At 36.7% G+C, this 16428-nt stretch overlaps 1 protein-coding gene across 1 annotated transcript in view; it reads right to left on the reverse strand.

The window, feature by feature from the left end:
* The window catches only part of LOC107746015 (LIM and calponin homology domains-containing protein 1-like), a 51410-nt gene that overhangs the window by 31532 nt on the left and 3450 nt on the right, over positions 1-16428 (reverse strand). Inside the window, exons 2-7 of the mRNA XM_016560052.1 lie at positions 3353-3423; positions 2414-2483; positions 1849-1955; positions 970-1000; positions 769-879; positions 462-663 (exon numbers count right to left, since the gene is read on the reverse strand). Of these exons, the coding sequence (XP_016415538.1) occupies positions 462-663; positions 769-879; positions 970-1000; positions 1849-1955; positions 2414-2483; positions 3353-3423 (592 nt within the window). The remainder of the gene's footprint in view (positions 1-461; positions 664-768; positions 880-969; positions 1001-1848; positions 1956-2413; positions 2484-3352; positions 3424-16428) is intronic.

The following is a 16428-nucleotide window of genomic DNA, read 5'->3' on the forward strand; positions in this document are numbered from 1 at the left end:
CACACACACACACACACACTGCACATATGTGGGAATGTATTATTCCTCTCTTTGAGTCCATGATTGTGTGCTGTTCATGATGTATTTTTACCCGCAGCTGCTCTTGCATGAATGCTTGCTGTCAGGAAAGACATGGAGAGTCTGACGTAAGTGTGTGTGTGTGTGTGTGTGTGTGTGTGTGTGCATAAGATATAGGGATCATGAAAAAAAAAGTTTATTTTTTTCAGTGCATTGGCAATTCAATGTCATACAGTAAAAATAAAATATATATATACACACTGCCATTCATAAGTTTTTGATTCATAAGTCTCTTATGCTCACCAGGGCTGCATTTATTTGATCAAAAATACAGTAAAACAGTAATAATGTGATGTATTATTGCACAATTATAGACAATATTTCATGACTACCGACTTAAATAGCATGATGACAAAAAAAATCAATAGAAGAGAAGTTCATACCATCACTGTTGCAGCGAATAACTGTGTCTGGTGAGGGTGTGTTCTGTGATCGTGAGCCAAATGAGTCGAGACTGTCAAACGAATCTTCACGGCCGTGCCTCGGAGGAGACAGCGAATCAGAGCGCTCCGATTCCCAGCTGTCGATGTAACCGCTGTCTCTTATACTGCGCTTAGGGGAATCTAACTCTTCATTTACACACTCCTGCACATAAACACCAAATATAAAAATAAAAGAATTCAAAACATAAAAGCTTATGAATTATTTAATTTATCAGGCTGTTTCATACGTTGGCACGAATTGATTTACCTTTCGCATCATGGAAAGAAGCCCCTCAAACTCTTTCAGGTCGAGTGTGGGGCCGTTATACATTGCACAGCTGTTAGCAGCTTTACCAAGCCAGTATATGGTTATGAGCACCTAATCATTCAAAAAACACAGGAGAGAATAAAAATGTACATCAAACACTAATTGACACGTAAAGTTTAAAAAACAGTTCAGTGTACTTACATTCTTCAGCTTTCTACTGCAGTCAGAGCTCCTACAAAGAAAAAGAAAGAGAGAGAAAACAGCTGTTTTCCATCTAATCAACAGAGATAAACTATCATTCAAAAGTTTGGGGTCGGTAAGATTTGTCTCTTATGCTCACCCAGGCTGCATTTATTTGTTAAAAAATCCAGCAAAAACAGTAATATTGTGAAATATTATTACAATTTAAAATAACTCTTTTCTATTTGAATATATTTTAAAATGTAATTTATTCCTGTGATGCAAAGCTGAATTTTCAGCATCATTATTCCAGTCTTCAGGGTCACATGATCCTTCAGAAATCATTCTAATATGCCGATTTGCTGCTCAAGAAACATTTCTCATTATTGTCAATGTAGAAAACAGTTGTGCTGCTTAGTATTTTTGTGGAAACTGTAATATTTTTTCAGGGTTCTTTGATAAATAGAAAGATTAAAAGCACAGCATTTATCTGAAACATACTTTTTGTAACAATATAAGTCTTTGTCAATGTAAAACTCACTTTTGCTCAATTAATAAACCCTTTCTGAATGTTACATCTTAAAGTGTAAAAATCTTGTATCAACTTCAATATGGATTAACCAAAATTCTTCGAAAGACTGCTTATATTCTGATTAAATAATTCAAACAACCAATTAAAATAAAAACGTAGCTTCTTTAGCTAAAATGTCTTTTTTTTCAGATTGGTTATCTAGTGTAAATCTACGCTTTCAGAAGAAGAAGATGAGCTGCTGTGAATAACTGAAAGGTAAGATCTTCTAGAGCCACCAAAATAACTTCTGATTCATCCCATTCATTTTTCTGCACATAATCAGTCTCCTCTTCCTGTCTCTGTTCACGCATACACAAACACACACATACGTTAAGTTCGCTCGTATTGACGTGTCCTGCAGGTCTCCAGGATCGAACAGCTGTGATCCCTTCAATCCCAGCTCTTCGCATCCTCTCAGAAACATGGTCAGATTATCCTGATGAGAGGAAAGACACATATTATGCACCTGCTGCCTGCTGTATGTGACAATTACAGGCAATGTGTGATGAGCTGCATGTTATCAAAACAAGCATCTAAAGATGTAAAAAAAAAAAAAAAAGTGTTTGAGGCAGTTTTCCTTTACTTTTGGAAAATCTAGTATGAAACTTACAATAAGGTACCATGGTATAACCAGGATTTTTGTATCTAATTAAAGTTCTCAAAACATTGCTTTTGAGCTATAACTTTAAAGCACTGATAAGCTTCACTTAATTCTCTCATTATGGGCTGTATCTATCTGATATCTTGATGGCACAAACATAAAATAGCTACCACAGTCACAAATTGGAACAGTACTGGATTTGTTCTGAGACAGCAGTGCTGAGACTGGCCTGACACAAACAGGCACAGAACAACACAAACACATGCGAACAAACACACACCAACCACACTCACCAGTCCCGCAATGGGTGCTGGAAGTCTGTTGATCTTTTTCACAAGGCCTGGTTTGATTGAACTCAGCAACCTAATAAGTCACATGATGAGAGAAAGAGAGAGAAATTGCATAATATGTTGGAACCATAATATGTTGGCTGACTCATAACATCCTCTCATTTTTGTGATTTATTTTTGGGGTTTTTTTCCTTTCTTTTTTCATTCATTACAGTTTGGACAACAAAATGAAAAAATTATTTGTTTAAAAAAAATAAATAAAAAAAAATCACTACTTCTCACAAATTTGGGGTCAGCAAGATATTTTTTAAAGAAATTAATACTTACATTAATTGCATTAAATTCAACTCAATTTATTGACGTACAGACTCTTACATTGTTACAACAACAAAAAAATCACATTGATGCTGTTCTTTTGAACTTTCTGTTTTTCAAAGAATCCTGAAAAAAATGTATCATGGTTTTCAACATAGATAGTAATCATAAATGTTTCTTGAGCAGCAAATCAGCATATTAGAATGATTTCTGAAGGACCATGTGACACTGAAGACTGGAATAATGATGCTGGAAATTCTGCTTTGCATCACAGGAATAAATTGTAATAAATAAAAATTGTACAGGAATAAATTGTAAAAATAAATGCATCCTTGGTGAGCATAGAAGACTTAAGAAGAAACTTTTTTAAACCCCGAACTTTTGAACGGTAGTGTAGTGATCAGAATTAGGCTTTTATTTGTCCTCTTTAACAAAAATTTCCTAGATGTAAATGATGCTTATACAAATTTCCATACTGGTGAATTAATTGCACCTGCATTTAATCAACATTTAATCCATTAATGTTTTTAAGCACTTTGCCACAGAAAACCTAACTTCCACTAAACATTTTTCATTTACATTTACAGTATGTGTGTGTGTGTGTGTGTGTGTGTGTATAAAACTCACTCGCAGAGCAGAATGCCGTTCTCCAGGCCGCTTCTGAAATCCTTATCACCGAAACTTCTTCCTGTCACTGCCTGTCAAGCAAACAGAAAAGCAAAAACATCATCAGTAAGAAAAAGAACTGAAAATGTTTTAATGAAGAGGTAAGAGAGTGCTAATGTGACTGAAGCAGTTTGAATGTAGTCAAATTATTTTACTGACCAATGTCCCCTTCTAAAGCTATAGTTTTACAGTATGATTTGTGTCTAAATGCTAACCAAACAGATGCTTTCTATTTGTTTAGGGAGGCTTCAAAACTTAACTCTTCATGTTTTAATCTGTTATGATATTTCCTTTTTATAATATGTACGTGTGTTCACACATCTAATGCTCTTTATAGGTTTAAAAACTAAATAAGACAAAAAGGGTTTCACAAAGGAGCTCAGAAACAGCTGCTCTTCTTTCATACAAAAATCTGGTAGTTATTAGGTTAATACTTAACACATTCAAAAGGCACAATGTGTGTGTGTGTGTGTGTGGGTCCAAGTATATAAATATGTATGTATGTATGCAAGTATAACTATGTATATATGTGTGTGTTTTTCTGTAAGTGTGAGTGATTATATATACTGTGTGTAGTGTGTGTGCATTTAATGTGCACAAGTAAAGTACTAAACTAGTATTACATAACCTGTCCTTACTTAACACATTTAAACATACCAAGCGTTTATGTGTAAAAGAGAGAGAAAAAGAAAAAGAAAAAAGGCTCTCTATTGCCAAGAGGCCAAGTACATGACCAAGTAGTTGAGATTAATAAAGATTAGTTTCAATAATGCAAAGCACTTTGGAATGAAGACAAAACCTGCAAGCACACACACAATCACCCATAAACCTGTTACCCCCTAAACCTTTACACAGAGTTTCTCTCAGAGCAGGAAACAGCTGACCTGTACATCAGTACGAGGTCACTCATTGTCCACTGTCCTTCAACTGCTGCTAAGAAAGGAAGTCACACAACACTATTAAAGGAATAGTTCACCCAAAATTGATAATTTGCTGAAAATGTACTCACCCTCAGGCCATCCAAGATGAGTTTGTTTCCTCATCAGAACAGACATGGAGAAATTTAGCATTACATCACTTGCTCACCAATGGATCCTCTGCAGTGAATGGGTGCCGTCAGAATGAGAGTCCAAACAGCTGATAAAAACATCATAATAATCCACAAGTAATCCACATGACTCCAGTCCATCAGTTAACATCTTGCACCCATTCACTGCAGAGGATCCATTGGTGAGCAAGTGACGTAATGCTAAATTTCTCCAAATCTGTTCCTCTGGAAAAATAAACTCATCTAGATCTTGGATGGCTTAAAGGTTAGTACATTTTCAGCAAATTTTCATTTTTGGGCGAACTATTCCTTTAAGAACACCGGTCTTAAAAAAAAACAGGCTCAGTCAGGGGGCTTGTGCTCCTCTGGCCAGACAAAACCCTAGGGACCGGACATGTACTGTACACCACTACTGAACTCATTCTGCAAGTCGGAACCTTACACACTGAAATAATTTGGTTATTCGTCATCCATTCTCCACACAACCCGGTCATCCTTGGCTTACCCTGGCTACAGGACCATAATCCACAAATCTCTTGGCGTGAGGAGCAGATCATGCAATGGGATCCCAACTGCTTGTCTAAATGCTTGAAGTCCATCACCCCCATACCTGTGAGCACTGCTATTGTTATCAACAAAACCAACTCAGCCCCACATATACCTCCAGAGTATGGCGATCTGCTTGAAGCCTTTAGTAAAACCAAAGCTTCAAAACTACCCCCGCAAGGACCCAGTGACTGTGCCATAGAACTGCTACCTCGCACCATGCCGCCTAGAGGAAGAATCTTTCCCTTGTCAGAACCGGAGGCTGAAGCATTGAAAACACACATTGAAGAAGAGCTAGCCAAGGGTTTCATTCATCCATCCACTTCATTGGGAGCAGCAGGATTCTTCTTCATGGGTAAGAAGGATGGTGGCCTTCGTCCTTGTATCGATTATCGAGGCTTAAATGAAACAACGGTCAAATTCCGATATCCATTGCCCCTGGTTCCAGCAGCATTGGAGCAGCTCAGAACTGCCAAAGTTTTCACCAAGCTAGATCTTAACTCCGTTTACAACCTTATCCGCATCCGAGAAGGGGATGAATAGAAAACTGCTTTTTCCACCAGCAGTGGGCACTACGAGTACATTGTTATGCCGTTCAGGCTGTCCAATAGTCCGTCCGTGCATGTTCCAGTCCTTCATAAACAACATATTCAGAGACACGTTGAACCAGTGCCTAATCATATACATTGATGACACCTTGATCTACTCTAACACTTTAGAGGAGCACGACAAGCAGGTCCAGGCGGTTTTAAAGTGTCTCATCGAACGCCAACTGTATGCTAAAGCAGAATAATGTGAATTCCATCAAACTTCAATCTCCATTCTCGGTTACATCATCAGTGCTGAAGGGGTGTCTATAGGCGAGAGCAAAGAACGAGCGGTTCTCAAGTGGCCTCAACCTACCACAGTGAAGGAACTACAACGTTTCTTGGGATTTGCTAACTTTTATAGAAGATTTAGCAGGAACTTTAGCTCTGTCGCCGCTCCACTCGTCTCAATGGTAAAGGGAGGGAATACTAACCTTCGCTGGTCCACTGATGCTGTTCAAGCTTTCAACGAATTGAAGAACTGCTTCACCTCGACACCCATTCTGCATCATCCTGACCCTAACATACCTTTTGTGGTAGAAGTAGATGCATCTAACACCGGCATTGGCGCCATCCTCTCCCAACGTCAAGGTAATCCTCCTAAGCTTTTTCCATGTGCCTACTTCTCTCGCAAACTCTCATCCGCTGAACAGAACTATGATGTGGGCAATCGAGAGCTCCTTGCCATGAAAGCGGCATTTGAAGAATGGCGTCACTGGCTGGAGGGGGCAAGGCATCCATTTCTGGTATTAACAGATGTAGCAAATTAGCTCAAACGGGAAATGTATATAAATAATTACAATTAATTATAATTAATTACAATTACAGTATTTAGGCTATATCAGCTGCCAGTAGTAACTAGCAGAATTAATATTACCATCAACTAATCAGTTCATCCAGCGAACATTCAGAGTAATTTCATATCAACTCTAAGAAATTATATTTTCGTGGCCATAGAAAATAACTTTCTTACAGTACTAGTGTATTAGAGCATGTAACAAGATCAGGAATCGTTAAATGGACATTATCCACAAGCAGTGACAGAATCAGAAAAACTTGTCTAATTTGTGCACAAAAGTTTTATTAACTAAACACTAACACTAGTCTAAACAAACAAACATACAATCACACATACATGGGGGGAAGGGCAAATTTCAGTTAACCACCTGACTGAAACCATCAACGCTATTTTACAACGGGGTCTACAGCTTATACTAAACTTCTGTTTTGTTTTGTTCAAGATGTTATTCTGACTCGGTGGTAGTCGGGCGAGTTTTCTCCCAGGTGGAAAGTGAAGACATGACTGTAGTTGAGGCCTGCCAGGCGTGGCTGCACCGGCCCCGGGACTTGGTGAGTCCCACACAAGCAGCAACCAGAAGCTGAAGCAGAAAAGCAGCAGAAGATGATGATGAGAGAGGGAGGTCACCTTTTAACTTTTGTGGAGGTCACACCTCCAGGGGGTAATTGAGCCAATGGTAACAAACTTTCGGAGGGAACGTTTACGACTCTTTGTCTTCGAGCATGGTATTTTACATATGTAACTGGATTGTGTAATGGTGCAAAACTATTAAAGATTCTTATAACACTGATATGTTGCATAGGTATCAACATATAATATGCTGTTTTTCCTGCAGTGGAAAGATGGAGTTTGTAGATTCTGACTTCATTTGAATGGTAACAACTCTACAGTTTCTTATTATTCTAACTGAATTAATTGAAACAATGTAAGAATTTTATGTGAAAGATGACGCATTTTATAAAGTTAGGGTAAAAAATGACCATTTATAAGTGGGAAATGACATCTGTTTTGTTACATACAGCAACTCATTTTCAGTTCATTGTTATTTCTACCTCTTTCCAGTCACAGAGCACTTTATTTTGAGAGTTGTTTAAGTGAAAGAACATCTGTAACTTAGTCTTTGCATTGAACAAAAAATAGATTTTTTTTTGTGTTTGCTGTCAATCATAGTTCTTAGAAAGAAAATCGGAATCTGCAAAAATCGGAATCAGCAGGTCACACTTACAAAAAAAAAAATTGGAAATCGGAATCGGCCAAGAAAAATTGCAAAGGTGCTACTCTAATTATTGTTTTGACTATATTTTTGATCAAATAAATGCATAAGAGATTTCTTTCAAAAACATTACAACTTTTAAACAGCAGTGTTATACCAAACTTTATGCTGAATAAAAAAAGTGAATTATACAGGTAAAAAAGATATTCTCTAAAAACTCAAACAACACTACAAAATAGTGTTGGTACTGCAAATATAGTGCACTATATAGGGAATGAGACGTGATTTAGGACACAGCTACACATAGTGATTTTCACACATGCAGACACATTCACTCTCTCAGAATCACACACAGTTCTTTGAGAAATCCCTTGCAGCCGTCTTCAACTGTCAGAAAGATTCACTCTTCCTCCGCTTTATGTCTTTATGCTCTCTTCATTAGATGAGTTCACACACACACACATAAATTAGAGGCAAGCTGTTTTTCAAACAAATATTCATCTGCCTGCTCCAACATACTGAATATAACTGTGGACCAGAGTCAGAAATTAATCCCTGAATGTGAAGAAATCACTTCAACAACTCCATAACTCAGTTATATGAAACCGCTTTTACATTAACATCTAGCATAACTGTTGTACAAAGCTATTATATAAGCTGTAGTTATAATTAATTGAAAAGGTCATTTTGAAACTGATGCCATTTCCAGAGCGATGAGGCGATTTTTTAAAGGTACATTTTTTTTAGGTTTCAAACATCCTAACAGACAAATAATGTGTTTTATTGTTAATAAATTGCACTGTGACTTCTCAAGCATCCCAAAATGGAAAACATAGCTAATGGTAACAGTGTTGACATGACTTGGGGACAATTTTCAAGTTTTTTATAATACACTGTCAACTAAAATCTAAAGATAAAATGTCTTATAAACTGAAATGTGCCTTGAGAAGCAAATATTGTCCTCAATAAAAACATTCATTCCTGAAACTGCTCTTAATACTGTGAAGGCTATATGACAGTCCTGCATTCACATACTGGCCTAATTCATTCATATAGACATAACAGAGAGAAAGAGCTGATTGCTGGCAACATTTTTAGGAAGAACTAAAAAAGCTTTATGTGGCAGACAAGCAGTCCCCCCCTACACACACCCACACACACACACACACACACACACTTACACCTGCTGGTGACAGTCCAGTCAACATACCCACAGCAACAGCTCCCCTACAGTGCAGTTGTGTAAGAGGCTACATTTCACCTTAATGGCCAAGATGCCATACACCCGAGCCAAGAAAACAGTGAGCTGCTCAAGGCAGCCTCCTATTAGCTGACTCAAAGCTATTTGATTTCAGTAGAGGATATCTCACTTGCCAGCAGTTTTTGCGGAAATCTTGCTCTCTTTTGTTAGTCTGTCACACTCACATATTACAATGCTTTATTTTGGCAACAAGTCGATCTAAATCTCACTGAAAAAATTAACAGAAATACCAAACTAACATAAACTATTGCATTAAACTGAGTTCATTAACTAGCTCTGCCATCTCAATGTACATGATTATATATTTTTCCCTTAGTCATGTGTATGCAGTGAAGAAAAACCTGACTTGTGTGTGATAAATGGCTTTGTGTTTTATTAGGGAAAAACTTTGTTTCTGAACTGTTAACTAAAACTATTATCTATAAATATTTTATAAAACAAAATATTTTTGATAATTGAAATAAAGCTAAAATAAAATATTAGATTAAATATTCAACTTTAAAAAAAACTTATGCAAAAATTGGAAAACTGAAAATACTGAAATAAGTTTAAGTACTAAAATTACTAAAACAAAAATTTATTATACAAATATTTAAAAAAAAAACTATTAAATGTAGTTTTTGGTTATCGAAATAAAGCTAAAATAAAATATGAATATCAGATAAATTAATTATAGATCTTTTTAAAAAAATTATAAAAAGGCATGACTATAAAACTAAAAATGTAACTAAATAAAATGCAAACTGAAAATATAAAACTGAAAGGTAAATCAAAATATCAATAAATACAAATATGTGTGTAGTGACTTCCAGAACCAGTGCCATTGAAAAAGTAGGCAGGTACTAATGCACTCTATAGGTCTGTATGGGGTGACACCGGGCTTGGCCATACAGGCTACATGTACACATAAAGAGACCATGTTTGACAATCTGCCACATGACATCATCATTAAAGGGCGACAAAAATAGCAGTATACGGGTGCTATTCCTGCTTATAATCACCTAAGCAACAGCCTCAGCAGCAGAAAGCAGGGCTACTCTCAGTGAGGCAGAAACAGACAGGGGATGATGTCTCTCAGGACGTACTGTCTTAAAATACATCTGAAAATAGGCCACCTGACTAGGGCTGTTTGAAATAGACAACTCCAGCTCATCCGTCCAGACAAGAGCACACACAGGATTAAACAGCAAACTCTCTCACCACTACAGGAAAATTAAAAGCAGTAAAAGAACAACAGATAATACATGGGCAAAAGCGGATTTAAAAATGTTATGCGCATCTATCCATTTGTTCATTGGAATGTCACCCTACTCTCAATTTGAAATGAAAATTGAAGGGAAAATTATCGTTTGCCAATGTGCAAAATGTTCAAAAGTGCTGATAAAAACCTAAAAATATAATACTATCAGAATAAAAACACAAATACCTCATACTTCATAATTATGCAGATTATCTTTCACACTGCAATTGACTGCGTTCCATCAAACTGTTTGCAACCTAGAATCCATAATTAAGTTGTGGTGCATAAATATTAATTGGGTCATTAATTGGGAATACATAGCACAGTAATCTTCTGAGACCATCCTCCAACACTTCGACATTAAAAATATCTTAATGATGGATTTGTTTCTTACAAACATGCAGCGTTTGGCTTCACAAGATATTAACTGATGGACTGGAGTAGTGTGGATTACTGTGATGTTTTTATCAGCTGTTTGGACTCTCATTCTGACGGCACCCATTCACTGCAGAGCATCCACTGGTGAGCAAGTGATGTAATGCTACATTTCTCCAAATCTGTTCCTATGAAGAAATAAACTCATCTACATCTTGGATGGCTTAAAGGTTAGTAAATTGTCAGCAAATTTTCATTTTTGGGCGAACTATTCCTTTAAGAACACCTGTCTTACAGCCAATAAGCTTCTGCTACTGAGTGAATGTTACAAAATGGAGTTAATATGCATGAGCAGGAGTAACTGAAAATATGAAACATTAAAAGAAAAATGTGCCAGACATTTTCTAATGCATCAAGAATTAAATGACAAAATATTATATATATATATATAGAGAGAGAGAGAGAGAGAGAGAGAGAGAGAGCTTTTTTTTTTCTGCTACTGAGTGAATGTTACAAAATGGAGTTAATATGCATGAGCAGGAGTAACTGAAAATATGAAACATTAAAAGAAAAATGTGCCAGACATTTTCTAATGCATCAAGAATTAAATGACAAAATATTATATATATATATATAGAGAGAGAGAGAGAGAGAGAGAGAGAGAGATTTTTTTTTTTTTTTTAAAGGTGCTTTTAGCTTAATTTTAGCTTTAGAATTTTAGTGTCAATCCCTGTCTAGAGAGAAGGAATCATAAACAGGGAACTGGAAGTGTGTAAAGTCAGACAAGGTTGTCGGTGTCAGGACATGCATTTACACAAGGATGTACACACACACACACACACACACACACACAAGTATTAAAAAGAACTGAACAGCTGTAGGTACCCTAAAATTAAATGGACAGAATGTGGGTGACTGGAACATTTTAAAATAACCAAGCAAATAACATGTGTATGTGGGACGGGGGCAGAGCACACACAGGAAAGCACAATATTAATAAGAGAAAATTCATTGTTTCACATTCATTCCTAAATGTATTATGTTCTGTAGGAATAGTTATTCACAAAAGTATGTGTTGGAACCGTTTCGTCAAAAGAAATGTATTCTATCAAGCATCCCACAACCACATGATAACCATAGTTTCAACCAAAATACCACAGTTACTGCAATTATTGTTACTAGGTCAACAGAAAAACATTACATTCATTCTAGCCGTGTAAAAACCTTCCATATATTTTTGGATGACAGTTGTGGTGAAAACCAAGTTACCACAGTTTTATTGTAGGAGCAGTAACTGTAGCAACTATGGTATTTTGGGCAGAAACTATGGTTAGCAAAGCACAATTTTGTAACAGTAACAGCTCAAAACATCATATTAAACCATACTTCATTCTAGTACAAGCTGGATGTATTCTCAGTTTCAACCTTTTTTTTAGCATCTACTATAATTAGTATTCATGCTAAAAAAAATTAAATGTGTTCAAAGAACAGTGGCGATTTCTTTAAGAATCGGTGTATATTTTACATTTTATTCAATGAAACAGAGCAAAGAAATTATCTGACGGCATATTGCATGATTTTAGTAAAGACAAAATGTCTTATTTGGGTTGTGGGCCAAGAAAGTTTAATAGCTCCTGATTTATTGCACCCACCGGGAATATTTTCAGTGTAAGATATTTTCTACTGCTCTACCTTATTCTCTGAGGAGTTTATTCTCAGATGTGTGTGTGCCTGTGTTTCTATGTCAGCCGATCTCTCACTGTTTGTGAGTTCATTCACACGTTAATAATCACTCTGCTAATTGGTTGCATATGATACTCCACCTCAAGACTTGCTGAAGTACTTGAAAATGCATGCACATTAATATACACATACAACAATAATAGTGATAGTGAAAAACAATAGTGAAAAAAACTATATTATTATTCTACAAGTGCAATAATAATGCATGTCTGTGCTATAAAGATGCATTTGACAGTAAAACATGTTTTTGAATTTGAATGCTGATTTAAATTTGCTGATATTAACAAACGTAACATCTGTTTGTACAGATACACTCTCAAAAATAAAGGGTCTTTATTGGCATTGATGTTTCCATGAAGAACCTTTAACATCCATGAAATCTTTATAGTGGAAAAGGTTCTTTAGATTTCTAAATTTTTTTCTTCACACGAAGAAAAATGATTCTTTTAAGAAAGGTTCTCAGTTTGTGTTATTACAGTAAATGTGTGGATTGAAAGGCCTTTATGTCTTTGCATGGCACTGCTTTCTCTTGTTGTCCAATGATTTACATTGTTACAGCAAATATTTTGCTGTTTGCATTGAGGTCTGAAACAGTGTCGAATTCAAATGGATCGTGCTGTGCATGACTCTGATTCATGCAGCGCGGTTCAAATCGGTCAACAAACCCATATTCCAGTGGCTTGTGCCACACTGTTCATAGGCCGTGCAGATATTAGATTTGTGCTGCATGGTTCAGTTGGGAAGCCCTGTTTTGTTTTATTTGCCGTCTGGTGTTTCCCATACACGACTGAAAATTTCAGTGCACAAACAAAGACCTGGGCCAACACGACCACTGACAAAATTTAGCCAGAAAAAAAAATGCATGTGCCATTTTGAGGTCAGAGGTCAAAAGGACCACACACACACACACACATACACACTGTCTGTTGCCTGAATTTGGAATAGCATACTACTCATACTATTTCTACCATAACTTTATATATCTCTTCTTCTCTCCTTATATAGTGCAGCACTGACTTCTGGGAGTTATGCTAAACGTTCCATGGACACTTGGAGATTATTTCCTGACCAGGAAAAGCTTTTCCAAGATGAGTAAAAGCAGTGTTATATAACACTGCGTTTAAATGATTGCAAAAAAATACATCAAGATTGTGTGTGCTCTCAAGGGTGGGTGGTAAAGCTGGAGAGATTTTGATACTGGAAAGAATTGCATTTCTTTAAATAAGCTACAAGACTCATTTGCACAACATGAACAATTGTGTTGTACAAGACGAGAGCATTAGATGAATGTGTCTTCATCAAAAGCTATTTAGAGACTGTTACAATCCCCAAACAATCCTTTGAGGTAACACTTTTTTTTTACAAGTTCACAAGAAGAGTTGTGACGAAAATGGTTGTAAATGTGTCAAAAATTTAAAATGTGCAACAATAATTTCAAATCTATCAACATTTTGAACATTTGTGCTCAATAGTGTTTCCTGCACACAATAATGAACACAGCACAAGCTGTGACGCATGATTCACAAACAAATGACTCTTATGAATCAGTTCAGATTCATACAGATTAGAGTCAAAAAGATTCACGAAAAAGCTTCAAACTTGTTAACAGTTTGAATTAGACTAGGTTTATGAGACTTACATTAGGGTGACCATACGTGCCATTTTCCCAGGACGCGTCCTGGCCAGGATTTCTATATTGCCTAAAATATCTAGGTTTTGGCTTTGTTTGCGTGTGCAGACCGATCGGTGTATGACATCAAAGTACCATACAGACGGTTATGCTTTCGAAACGCTCTCGAGGTACTTTGATGTCAAACACTGATCGGTCTGAGCCGCTCTGCTTTTAAGTCGAACACACCTAATATGTACGCGTAATTGCATCGCTTTGACCGTAGATCCCACCTTCTCACACGCCATGATTGGTCCATTATGTACAATGCTTGCATGTTATTGGCCAAACTACTTTTCGATCATTACCTTCAGCAAGCATGAAAACAGGAAAACAAAGCCAAAACAAATCCTGGCCAGGACGCGTCCTGGGAAAATGGCACGTATGGTCACCCTAACTTACATAAGTCCAGAGTTTTGTTGTGTAAATAAATTCATAATGCTGTTCTTATTGTATGATGTATGATTATTGATTTAAAATACACTAAAAACCGTAATATTGTGAAATATTTTAACAATTTAAAATAACCATTTTATATTGTAATATATTTTAAAATGTAATTTATTTCTGTGATGCAAAGCTGAATTTTCAGCATCATTACTCCAGTCTTCAGTGTCACATGATCCTTCAGAAATCATTCTGATGTGCTGATTTGCTGCTCAAGAAACATTTATCACTATTATCAATGTTGAAAACAGTTGTGCTAATTAATATTTTTATGGAATCTGCCATAGCTTTTTCAGGATTCTTTGATGAATAGAAAAAAAATAACAGCATTTATTTGAAACAGAAATCTTTGAGCTATGCAATCGAAATACGAAAGCACTTCAAAACAACCACCTTTATCGATAAATTCAAAGCTTTATCGACAATTTTTTTTTTTTATAATTCTAGGAGCACACGGCACCCTCATATTTTTTGTCTGGAGCCCTGTCACTATAAAAGTGATGTCATATGAAGGCAGATAAGTTCCATTAAGAAGAGAGTCATAGTATGTGTTGCTAATAGTGCTGCATGGCACACAGAACTGATGCTGAACAGCTCCCAGTCTTTGATGGTAGACTGGAGTGGATCTTAGTCCCAGAAACAGTTGGAATGAAGGTCATTTGGATTTAAGTGTGTCTAGTGGTCACCCTGAATACTTGAAAGCAAACCACAGCCAATGGCATCATGGAGAGCTCATATTAAGTCTGATTTCAATCCCTGTGTTCTTGAGAGGACTGTATTAAATGAATGTGAATTCTGCAGACAGACTGTGTCTGCCTCCCAAATCTCTCTCACTATGTAAGCTGTATCATTTAATCCATACGTATGTGTGTGTGACCGCACAGCTGTGACAGCTGGCTTTATGAGGTCATATGACAGAGCCATCTGTACTCAAATGTACCAGCTCTTTCACTTAGACACACACACACTTGACCTCATACCCTTGATCTGCCAGATAGATGCTCTAAATGCTCTCAAAGTGGACCACAAGTTAAAGTGCATTTAACAGGACACATCCTACATGGTCTCTATGGTGAGTCTATGACAGTGTTGGTGAAAGAAACAGGCAGAGAAAGAGAGAAGAGCTCTGGAACCTGATAGTCAATGGGAGAGGAACTGTGGGGCTCTTGAAATATGATAGGCCAAGGCAGAGAAAGACTGTGTGTAATGCGATGTGGTTGCTGCTGTCCGTCTCTAGCCACTGACAGGTGCACTGGGAGTGTTTCCTCATACAATAATAGTAAATAATACTTTTTAATTTAAAATATAATTCAAAAATGTAATTCAGTTCAGTTTTATTAAAGGTCATATGATGCGATTTCAAGTTTTCCTTTCTCTTTGGAGTGTTACAAGATGTTCATGAATAGATAAGATCCCTAAAGTTGCAAAGACTAAAGTCTCAAACCCAAAGAGATATTCTTTATAAAAGTTAAGACTGGTCCACGCCCTCCTAAAACGCCTCGTTTAAACACGCCCCCACATGTCTACGTCACGATGTGGGAAGATTTGCATAACACCACCCAAATGTTCACGCAAAGAAAGAAGGCTAACTTTATTGTTGCTGCCTCCGCCGCCGCCGCCATGTTGTGAAGACGCTGTGTGTTTCGTTGCGAAAGCGAAAATACTTTGTTTGGTCTTCCAAAAGAGGACTCGACTAGAAATCAGTGGTTAAGTTGTATTTACAACACTGTTCCAGAACAGTTCAACCCAAATATTCAGATGTATAATGTGTTTTTTTTACTTTAAACCACATAAACACATTTCATTACACCAAATACACAAAATAATGTTCTTTTTAGCAACATCATATGACCCCTTTAACATTTGAATTAATCATTTAAAGCTGCAGTCCATAAGTTTTGCCTCTTTGTCGCCATCTTTGTTTGAAAACCTGCAATTGCAGCTGTTTGCAGAATTATCTTCCTTGCGTGGGTTGTGAGTCGGCACGGCTCCAGTGCGGATGAATCTGATGTTTTGAGGAGTATGTGTGGCTGTCAGTCACCGCACCGGTGTAGATATTTACTGTACTTCGCAATCACAGATTCTAGCCTACGTCTTGGAATATATGAC

The sequence above is a fragment of the Sinocyclocheilus rhinocerous genome, unplaced genomic scaffold (assembly GCF_001515625.1).
Source record: "Sinocyclocheilus rhinocerous isolate Xijiao unplaced genomic scaffold, SAMN03320098_v1.1 scaffold288, whole genome shotgun sequence".
Taxonomy (NCBI): Eukaryota; Metazoa; Chordata; class Actinopteri; order Cypriniformes; family Cyprinidae; genus Sinocyclocheilus; species Sinocyclocheilus rhinocerous.